General features: G+C 32.8%; 1 protein-coding gene across 1 annotated transcript in view; it reads right to left on the minus strand.

Moving 5' to 3' along the window:
* Positions 1 to 1415: 1415 nt before the first annotated feature.
* Positions 1416 to 12164, minus strand: part of LOC107453636 (uncharacterized) — a 31641-nt gene continuing 20892 nt past the window's right edge. Inside the window, exons 3-6 of the mRNA XM_071181949.1 lie at positions 8883 to 9153; positions 6968 to 7051; positions 6586 to 6742; positions 1416 to 3095 (exon numbers count right to left, since the gene is read on the minus strand). Of these exons, the coding sequence (XP_071038050.1) occupies positions 2993 to 3095; positions 6586 to 6742; positions 6968 to 7051; positions 8883 to 9153 (615 nt within the window). The 3' untranslated portion in view covers positions 1416 to 2992. The remainder of the gene's footprint in view (positions 3096 to 6585; positions 6743 to 6967; positions 7052 to 8882; positions 9154 to 12164) is intronic.

The following is a 12164-nucleotide window of genomic DNA, read 5'->3' on the forward strand; positions in this document are numbered from 1 at the left end:
CAGCTAAAGATTACTAATTTTTTTTTTTTTTGTACGCAAGACGAAGAATAATGAAAAATAACTCATTTTTTGCTACTACATAATATTTTTTAGTCATTTATTTGAATAATGCTTAATAAAAGGGATCAGTTTGGGAACCATTAGTTAAATTGCCTGCGTAACGGATATAATGAACTCCCGGTTATAGTGAACCAAAATTTCGGTCCATTAAAGGTTCACTATAGCGGGGTTTGACTGTACAACGAAATATGACATCGAAAATCATCTTAAAGAAGGGTACATTTCACTTTTTCCCCAGAAAAATATATACCTTTCTACTTAAGGAAACTTAGAAGCGCTTTTTTGCCAGAATATTAAAAGTTTGCGAAATGCTTTCGGGGTGGTAAATTCTCTGTACAAATTTAGTAAATACTCATTTACAATTTTATACATTTTGGTTTCAGTGTAAATAATTGTGTTCACGTATTAACTACACTTTCAGTTGTTACTTTCATTTAAGTTAAAAGACATTTTTAGGAGTTTTTTTTTAAACAAAATTAGTGGTAATAAGCAATTATGATTTAACAGTTCAATAAATATACGTTTAGAGACCTAACAGAGGATAAAAAAGAAATCAAACCCACTTTACTGGGCTACCTTGTAGAAGTCAAAGGGTTTTTCAGCTTGCGAAATTTTAAAAACAAATAAGTAGTGATTTGTGCATTTGCACTGTCTCAAAAAGCATTCTTAAAGGATTGTTAAAAAAATAAGAAAAGTTTAAAAAAAAAAAAAACATTCCGATATTCACACTGGTTACTTGCCCCGATCGTTTTAGTTTTATTCCAGTCAATAAATAAAATAATCAACCATTCAATAATTAATTATGAAAACATACACAGCGAATATAAAATAAATATTTAAATGTGCGCAATAAACTATTTTTTTTTGTTCAAATAGCTATAAGTTAGAAAGGATCTCTGATGTTATATTTAAAATACGACTTCTAGTAAAATTTAAAGCAATGACTAACGCCATTAGAAAATTCCATTTCGTTCATCCCTATTTAATGAATGAATTAATATTTGAAGAAAACTGTATTAACATGAAGTGTCATTCACTACTACAAGTTTAAAAAAAAATGTATTTGACCTTGAGTGGATGACTAAAAAGTATTTTATGAATGACTGAAAATTTGAACAAGATATATAGGGAGAGTGCGAGCAAATAGTAGGAAATGAAACGGTTGATCCTGCCTGCTGAAACAAAATAAAATTTGAAACTAGCAGGTGACCTGTATGTTTTATTCTTAAGTTAGAAAAAAAAAGTATTTGAGAGCCGCTGAAGCTTTATATAGGTTGCCTCATTGTAAAGGAGATAGTATATTTAATAAGTGCAATACATATTCATATGTAACTAAATACAATGAGAGATTCAACGAAAATAAAATGACACATTTATTTCTTACATTATACAAAAAATACAGTATTTAATAAATATTTATTCGTAACAATGAGATATCCAAAGAAAAAAAAATCTTTGGCTACATTACATTAGAAGAGATTACAAGCAACGCTCACATTTGTCTAAATGTATAGTTTTGAAATTCTCTCTTTATATATTTTGCGTTGAAAAATCTATATATATTTCTCTTACACGGCGATAGAAAAAATGCCTCATTACAACTCTCCGAATGGCAACGCGAGAAAATCAACCAATAATTGCCGCTAAAAATGTCACATGCCAAATCTAGATTGGGTGGCTCAACATATAGCGCTTCTAAAAACGGAAACTGAAATAACCAGAGTGTAAAATATTATGTGCTTATGCGCATCGTATTTTTTGTTAAATAATTTATTTATTATATATCAGTTTATAGATGGTAACGAGAAGAGTTTTGTGGTTGCTATGGTGACTAATTAGAAGGTAAATTGTTTTTTTGAGTGAGTGTGAGATTTGTTTTTTGGAACTGCGATGCTGTAATTTTATTGTTTAGTTAATAAATCTTCCTTTTATATTAAACGTGATAGTAGTTTCCTTAATTATTTGATTCGAAGTCCTTGGAGTTTTATTTGAGGTCAGTTTATTTTGTATTTTTTGACAAGAGAGAGCATTCTCACCAAACGAGATTTCTTCCGAAATTCAATGTTTTGTTTATGCAGGGTTTTTCCATTGCAATTTCTCTTATTTAAATTTTTAATAGACTTAATTATAGCCAAAATTTTAACCTTTTTAAAGAGATATCAGTTTTAGAAATTTTATCTTAAGATTTTATACTATAGCACATTTCTAATAGGTTTAACGAATTACATGTCATTTATTTGAATTCAAATTTATTTTAATGACTTAGTATTTACTAAAAAGATGTAATTTTTTTTTAAAAAAAAAGTTGTTATATGGATTTGAATGATTGTTTTGAATTCTTAGAATTTTGTTTGTAATGTACCTAAGTTAGTAGCGAGCGAAGTGAGCTTGGTTTGCGAAGCAAACCATATAAGATTGCGTAGCAATTTTCGGGGGTTGGCGAGCGTCAGCGAGCAGGGGGCACAGCCCACTAGTATTACAATAAACTCTCAAGTTTAATTTCCGTTCAAATGGAATGTTTTTTCTTTCTTTTAATGCTTAAAAATAATTCTTCAGCTTCAGCCGCCTGATTGCAATTATTTCTTTATTCGAAGAGTTGTGTTTGCAAAAATACCTAATTATCTGATTGACGTGTCCAAAGAGATGCTCTGCAGAAACATACCAGACATGCGGTCGTGTAATCTCTTGCAACAACAGTAGTGCGATTGCAATTTCAAAAGCAGTTTGATTTATTGGTAGTTTTATATAAAATATTTTTGCCATTATTTGCGCTTAACCAAACAGAGAATTCCATTTCGTTTTTCTGCTAATCCCGTCGTAGAATGTTCTAAAGTCGACCTCGTGCTTCGAACTAAGCTTTGAATAATAAAAATAGTCTTGAAAATAGTAGAATGGAACAATTTCGTTTGTACATATTTAAAAGCAAGTGAGTTCAGTACTTGGTCTGATTAAAATGGACAACTTCTTTGAGTTCTTTAGACTTTTTGGCAGTTTCAGATTCCTGGTACTGAATGTAGGACAAGCTTGTCATCCACCTAGAATTTAAAAGAGAGTAAAATTAAATGGCCTTCCTACTTATGGTTTTGATAATCACAAAAATGGCTCCTGAAGATATCCTTAAAAAAAATATTTTGATTAAATACTTGTTCAGAATTTCATTCGTCAATGTAGTTTTTGCGTGGGTTCTACAGGCATGACGTCTATGAAAACAATTTAGAATCATCCGATTTTTTTAGAGGAAGGAATATTTGCAGAAAGAAAGGACCCTTCACAAAATAATTTATCTTTTAATTTTCACAAATTTGTTTATCATCTTTAGTTAATCGAATAAACCCTTCCCGGACAAACTTCCTAAGTTCCAAATGCAGTATTCTAAGAAAATATTTCTACTTTTACAAACATCGTGTGCACATTCTTATTAAATCATATACCTTTTTGTAAATAAATAATGGATCAATTTATTCATCTAATTAATTAACAGAATATTACGTATAATTTCTGTCAACTTTTTAAATAAAATATTATGCATTTAAGAATTGTTTACTTAATGCGTAAACACATTAAAAGTGATACATTGAGTTATGTCAATTGAGTGATTTTGTTTCCATTATACGTCCATAAAGGAATATTCTGTGTTGAGCAGGCTAAATACCAAATAACCCTATTTACACACAAATCCTGGAATGTGATGCCTATTTTATGTTCCCAAATTATGAATAGTTTTCTCACAAAAACAGGATGATTTGAAATATAAATTAATTAGTCAATTAAAATATTTAAAAGCTGTAAAAATACTAAGAAAATAAGAAAGTTTCTAAAACTTTCTCTAACTGGAAAAAAAAATTCCAAAAACGTAAAGAAAGAGAAATCAAAATTCGAGCTCTAGGTGAGTCCGACCCTTCAAAATGAATTCAGGAGATCTGTTGAAAAAAGATAGTTTGAATTGAAAATAGGGTTCGCAAATTTAAGGATGTTTTGGATCTTTCAACAAAAAACAATCTGCAGTAACATTGATATTTTTTTCGTAATAATATTAAATATTTCTGATTTAGTTTACTTAAATAATTCGTTTGTGAAAAATATGAATGATTTCATTGCTTTTGTTACTTAATTTTTTAAACATGTTAAGAAATAAATTAAATCTAAAAGAATAAACTATGTATGCATTCTTAGGGCTTTTGGAAATGGTGAATAACAATGTTGTGTTAGCAATAAAAATAGGCATCACTCGCTGAATAACTTCTACTCTAATAAATGGATTTTTACGAATTAAGCGCTAATTTCAAAGTATTATTTTCAAACACTTTTATTGAGTTACACTTTTATTGTTGATAATTGAGTAGGGGAGAGTGGGGTCAATTGTAACAATTTTTACTTAACTATTTTTAACTAACATAAAATCCAATATATTATTAGTATTAATTGACAGACGAGTAAAGTAGACTATCCTCTACTAGAAAAAAAAAAAAAAACCTTATTTTAAATGTTATTATATTAGTTATTAACAATTTTTGACAGTCGTGCACTTGTTACAATTGTCCCCACTTACGGGGTCAATTGTAACAGTTCATAAATTCAACTAAAACATAGTTAATTATACATATTATCATAGTTGTGATATATTTTTTTATTGATCAAAATAGTAGTGATATTTTAGGAGTAAAAATAATAATGAGCAGAGACCTAAAGGGTTAAACTTTTAACTTTAAGGGGTTAAAAATTTTAATTTATGCTGTGAAAGGTGACAAATAAAATAATGCACATGCAACATAATATAAATGATATAGGAAACTATTGGTGGTTCTTAAAGAGTTAAGTAATGGTTTGTAAACATAAGATTATTTATTTTCAGCTGTTACAATCGTCCCTTTACTTATTGTTACAATTGTCCCCAAGACGCCATTTCAGCTTCATTTGTTAAAAACAATGCTAGTTAATTAGCAAAACTAATCTTTTTTTTATTGAAATGTTAATTAAGGTGTCCACTTACATATTCGGTTACTAATTTTTATTTGTTTAAACAAAATTACTTTGTTACAATAAAATATTCTAATACCAAAAAAAGTACTTGCGTGGCGTGAAAATATCTTTTGTGATGTAACTCTTTCAAAAGTACATAAAAATGGTTGCCAGCAGGGGTGTACATGTAGATTTATTAAATACACCTTGTGCGCGACCTAGGAACCACATCTAGAACCCGACACTCGAAATTTTTGCTCTGTTACAATTGTACCCTGTTACAATTGACCCCACTCTCCCCTACCAACTATTAAGTTAAGACACAAAAAAGTCTCCAACCAAGTAAAAATTCTTGATGGTCCCATGAAAAAATGTTTATATTGGTGCGATTCATGATGGTCCAACATTTTTCATTCTGTGCTCATGGTGTTTGATATGCCAGCAAACTGCTACTTTAATACCATGATGGTTCACCATCAAGAGCGTGATTTAACAATTCATGAAGATCCGTGATGGTTTCAACTATACATTTTCATGATGGTTTAACAGGAATCGAAAATATTCGGCTCTTTTTTTTTATGTTGTCTCATCATAAATCAGACCGCATTTCTACATTGAGGTGGCTCATGACTGTTCTGAGATTTCCAAGAAACTATGATGGAAATTTCTGTTTTTTCGACATGATCAAACCATCAAAACAAATTGCTATTCTTATGTTGTCTCATCATAAATCAGTTTAAAGTCCAACATGGATGCTACTTATGTTGGTGACCATCAAAAAATATAATGGTTCATAATGGAATTATGGATGGTTACCATCAAGATTATGTTGGCCCGGCATCCATGGAAAACTATCAAAAACTTTGTATATAGTAAATTGCCTTGTACAAAATATTAACACTATTTTAAAATTTGACTTCCTCCTCCTTTTTTTTCTCACTTAGTGTGGATTTATATCTGTGACCGGCAATTATGTATGACGTTTTTAGGCAAAGTATGAGAAGTAGTGCCTAGGCATTGCATGTAATGCCGGATGCTATTCAGGAATAAACGTCCTCATGAGGTTATTATGCAAATGATGTTACTGTGAATGACCGAAATCGGTGATTGTCAGCATTCACCGGTGAAAGTCAACAACCACTGATTTCGGTCATTTACAGCAGCGGTTCTTAACCTATGGGTCGCGACCCAAAATTGGGTCGCGAAGCATATTTCTTGGGTCGCGCTGAGTCGAACCAAAAAAGTTAGTTAATACACCAAATAATAAGTAATACCAACACCTCCTAGAAGAAATCATTGTGGTTTACTCAGCTAATTTTGACTTTTCTTGGGGTCGCGACATGAACATATTGCTCAAATTTGGGTCGCGGCTTGAAAAGATTAAGAACCACTGATTTACAGTAACATCAAATAACCTCATCAGGACGTTTATTTCATACTTTGCCTAAATAACATCCGGCATTATATGCAATGCCTAGGCAAAGTAAATATGTAATACTTCTCATATTTCATACTTTGCCGGCCACATTCATTCGATTATGCAGCAGAGTAAAGAGAGAAACTTACGCAAAGATGATGGTTGCTGGAATAAGAAAGATGGCAGCTGATGCGTAGGCTAAACCTGGATAGAAATGGACAGATGAATTGTAGATTTGTGTCATGGAAATGGTCCCCAAAACAGGAGTCAGAGATTCACAGGTTGCCAGCAGAGAAAAAACCTTCCCTAAGATTATTCAAACAATGTCTTAGATATTCCGAATATACAAAAAAATTTTTTAATTTTATCTAGATTCATTTATTCAAATTTACACGGAAATTCCTGAATTGTAGGATAACGTACATTACTTTAAATATCAAGAATAATGCAAATAATTAAAGGATTGACCCAGTGAAAGGTGTTACTAGAAGAAAACATTGTTGATGTTCAGTTGAGAGTGAAATAAATTACCTAATTCCTGCTTGCTGACTAGTTTTGACATTCTTGATCTGACAGCTATTCCTCCGCATGCATACATTGTACCAGCAAACCAAGCTGAAACACAAACATTTAGTTAGACTAACAATCATGCAAACATTTTTCTTGTAGTGTGTCTAAACTCAGTGGCGTGACAGACCATAGAGGACTCTGTTTTCTTGACGTTTGGACTCTGGCGTGCAGATGTTCCAGTTGGGCGGTCAGCGCCCAACGTGGACAACGTATTATCGACCCACTGAAAGGCTGAGTCAACCTTGCCCGTCCCTAGGATCGAACCAAGGACCTGTGGCACGACAGCGCGAAGCGCTACCACTCAGCCAATCGTCTTGTAGCGTGTCTACCACTACAATTATTCAATTCAAATTCATTAGTATATAATACTTGTTAACTCGATTCTATGTTGGGATACCTTTTCATAGTTGAAGGTTGACATTGTCTATACATTGGTGTCATTTTAGTTGACGGTCAGCATTGTCTATACACGTCCCGGTCCCCACATTGGTGACCCGGACGTGATATGAATACGCCTACCCTTTTAGATACTCCTATTTCGATTGAGAGTCCACGTTGAACAGTTGACTTTCAACTTATGACTGCGTGGTCCACCTGCTCGTGCCATTGCTACTCAGTCTCGATCACACGCATAATTGGTCTGCATACACTCAAGGTTGTGCGTCGGTGGTTCTTGAACACATTTTATGACAATATAGTAGATAGATATATAAAATAGATGTTTCATCGCTGTATTTTTCGATTCGTTGTAACGCTTTCAATGGTGTTGCAAATTTATTTAAATGCAATTTCATAAGATGATTCATAAATTTACTTTGTTATGATAAATGTGGATAGTATCTATAGTTAAATCATTTAAATATAATTAAAAATTATGCTTCTTTAAATTCTCATTCATGAAAACTCGAACCAAAATTATGTAAGAATTTATTCACATTTCACGTAATATAATAATGGTGGAATATTAAGAGAGTTAAATAAAATTCGATTCTATGTACCATTTCATAGATGAAAGTTGACATTCTCGTCTCCCCACATTCTTAAAATGTTACAACCAACCTTCATAAATGAAAATCCCTTATCTGCGTACATTTAGAAGGGTGAACAAAAAAAAAACTTGATCGCAATTACTTTTTTGTGTAAAACAAATAGATATATAAAGGTCTAACCTTAAGAAAATCATCCACATTGATCACAATTAAAACACTATTTACGCGTCGTAACTACTGTCCTGAGTAGGGTCTTCTACAGCAAGATGAGAACGCGTATCCCTTATCAAAGTAGTCATATTTTTCTCCTGTGTCAGCCCTAGAGTAAAGAGAAACTTTGAAATAAGCAGACTTAGTTCTTACCGTAGACAAACTCTCTGCCGTTCTGTATTTGTGATTACTGAAGTCTTGTTAAAGGATAAGAAAGATCGGCCAATTCAGTCATCGAACGTCAATGACTATTCGTTTCATTTGAGCGTATGGCTAAAGATATCAGTTGTGATTTAATGTGGAAGTGTTCTAACAAATCCATTTGAGATCGTTGCGAGGAGCGACCAAAAAAGCGAAATTGGACTGGGTTAAGATTGAACTAGATTAACGAAGATATTTCATAAGAATTTATCTTTAATGAATAGATATTATCCCTCAACGCATCCATTGTTTCACATAAGAATTCAATTGAGTTTCTCGCATTATTTATTTTGAAATAAAACTCACCGATCTTCTATTTTTATTCGTTATCTATAGTATATATAATCTTCATTTTTATTCTATTTCATTTTATCTACTTTGTAATAGTTTCGAAATATAAAAGTGTTCCGTTTTAGTAAAATCTTATAAAACAACACATAAGTGATTTTTAAATGAAGAAAAAATCTATATGTTACCGTAGAATATGATAGATTCTGACATGGTGAGTGACATGAGTATCATTTTTGCCATCAGAGAGAGGATACCGATGAGTCCAACACCAGCCTCGTGAACGAGTAGCCTCTTGTTGAGGATGGGCACTAGGGTCAAAGTGGCCACCGCGTTTAACAAACTGAAGAATGTAGTTGTGTAAGAATAGCGTGGAACATCCCACTTGAACAACCTTCTTGTGTAGGGAAAGGCTATGGCAAGGGATCCTGCTTGGAAATACATATGAACTTGTAATCTCTAAAACTACTAGACCGATACTACATACAAAACATACAATACAAAACATTCAACAACGCATGCCTAACACTCGTTTAAGGTATGAAACAACAACAAATCACACAGCAGCGCGATTTCATTCTTGAAATATATCATTTTCTGTGGCCATTTAATTCCTTTCTACTTGTTCCAGACGCAAGTGCGTGAACGCAGATGCAGTGATTACCAGACGCAAATGCGTGAACGCAGATGCAGTGATTATTTATTATATTATTTATGATATTATTTCTTACATTATTCTTTTGTTGGCAACATGTATATATTCTTTGTGTACACTTTTGATAGTAAAAGAGTTTGTTCTTTTTGATACTTGTTTTAGTGTTGATTATAATTAGGGAACATTTACGTTTATAACCAACACATTTTGGTGCCGAAACAACTCGGTTTCGGTTTAAAATTAAATACGAATCAGATGAATAATTTACGCAGTCACTCTTTTAAAAACTAGCAAAACGTCAAACTGTGGCGTAACTACCACTACAAAAGTTAAACATCATTCACTAGTATATAAAGCATGCTAACTTGATTCTATCACGAGGTACCTTTTGATAGATGACGGTTGGCATGCTTTACCAATTCAGATAGGTANTCGTCAAAAGTTCAGCAATATTATGCCCAGACGGGAATTAAGTGGAAATTTATTGTTGCACGAGCGGCTTGGTGGGGAGGATGGTGGGAACGTTTGATCGGACTAACAAAAAGATGTTTGCGAAAATCCCTAGGTCGAACCTTGTTAGATGAAGAAGGTCTTTCTACAGCATTAGTTGGTGTTGAAGCCGCATTAAATAGTCGACCGTTAGTTTATGAACAAGGAAATGATGATCCTGAAGAAACATTAACACCATCCCATTTTCTTACCGGTAAAAGACTTACAACAATACCTTCACAACCTGCAGCATCTAGTAGAAATCTCCCGACCTGTTCAACTGTATGCACAGATCAAATTACAACAAACTTATTTCATGAAATTTATTGGAATACTATTTAGAATCAAACAATTAATATGAGAAGAATTTGTAATAATTTTAAATGAACCAAAAAGCAAAAAGACATATTTTTCCGACTAAAATCATTGACAATTCTACAAAAAATCATTGAGTTCATTGTGTAATCAAAAAAGTCATCTGGAATGACATTTTTGCCTTATCTTCCATTATCGTCTACTAAATATTTTGTATGACTGGATGATGAAAATATTTCATCGTAGACCAGTATTTCAAAAAATGCTTTTTTATTTTAAACCAGTTCTCATTTAATACTATGGTAAAGACAGTGTGCGAAAACGGATAGCTTTTGATTTAATGATCACGTTATAGGACTCAATCTTGAAGACTCGACCTCAAATCAATGAGCGCAGACGACGCGTACTTTCCTCTAAACAAACATCTGTTCTGACTCCCAAAATAACGAATGCAATATGAGGTTAGGAGAGCGATCCAAAGTTTGTTGTTAATTTTACCATTATCTCGAGAATTTTTTAAGCTGATAAGTGTAATAAGATAACGATGGCTGGTTGATGAGAATTCTACTCCCAACTCGTACTGAGACACAGTTCTGATATCGTCAATGGTTGACGGATCATCGGTGAGAATCCTTTCTCCATGGGACTAACTGTGGGGATGTTTTCGGGGTTTTCTCCTCCATGTAACACTGCTTATTTACTGAAAAGTCCTCAAAGAAGGCTCTCAAACTGTTTGTTCCTTTATCTTCCGAATCAGGTTTAAAATTGCAAAAGCTACAGAGCCGAACATAGATAATCGAAAACTCAAGATTGGGTTGGTTTAGCAACAATTATATCTTTTCCCTAGTTGAGTTCGAAATTGTCTCAATATGAGTCCTATACAGTGTCGACCTATTTAGGGCTTATATTTGCTGAATAGTGATTATAAAATATCGCGAGAATCTGACAATTCTATATAGGCCCCGCCCCTTTTTTTTCTTTTCTCCAAGCCTTGGACATGTGCCTAGGTCATTATGAACCCTCATATAGGGCCTCTATTGGAAAATCCTTTGAACTCTTATTGAGACAATATTCGTAAATAATGGTCAAATGAAGTTACTTTGCTGCTAATCCCTGGTTAAATGATTCAACTCACTCTAAGAGTCTTTGTGAAATCCTAATTATCAGAGGTGATACTCTATACAGCTTTAGTGTTTATACAGGGCTGAAACCGTGTATCATTTTGTTAAATGAGTCGATATATAATATAAACATTGAATATTTATTATATTAGGAATTATATAACTATATAATAATAATTAGACCCAATTATTAAACGCCCTATTGTGTTTTAATAATTGCATGTTTTGCACGAGTTTATGGGCAATACTTTCATATTTAAACATGCATGTCATGGGTTTTTATTCAAGACATTTTCTATATACTTCCTATTTGTATTTATTTTAACGTATTGCATTACAAATTTTCAGGGCTCGAAAAACCGCCCGTCCGCCCGTCCTCGGCGGTCAAAAATTCCCAGCGGACAACGAATTTATCGAATCCGACGTCCGCGCGGACGGCCATTTTCCCGTTAATGTTCGTGATACATTTTCAATTTTTATTATCTTATAAGAGTCTAGCGCCTCACTTCTAAAATGACCATACAATCTAGAAATACAGCAGCATACTGCGCATGGTGGAATTGACGTTTTCTCTGTCTGGGAGTACTGCAGCGGTTGAAAAGGGCTTTTCAGCAATGAACTTACAAAAAAAAAACACATTATGTACTGATCTTAAACAAGAAGCGTTAAACGCAATTATGAACATCTACCTAAATGGAAAACCCTTTTCTGTGCAGAAACCTCTGTAAATCATTGGCTTGATTGTGGAACTGGCAAACGTCATATTTGATTCATTTAAGAAACGCAGTACCCTCGGATAAATTGACCTTTGTCATTTAAATTATTTCATAAAAGAAATACTAGGTTACTATTAGTAACCTAGTATTTCTTTTATTACTGTATAATGTAAT

Source organism: Parasteatoda tepidariorum, chromosome 1 (assembly GCF_043381705.1).
Source record: "Parasteatoda tepidariorum isolate YZ-2023 chromosome 1, CAS_Ptep_4.0, whole genome shotgun sequence".
In the NCBI taxonomy this organism is placed as follows: domain Eukaryota; kingdom Metazoa; phylum Arthropoda; class Arachnida; order Araneae; family Theridiidae; genus Parasteatoda; species Parasteatoda tepidariorum.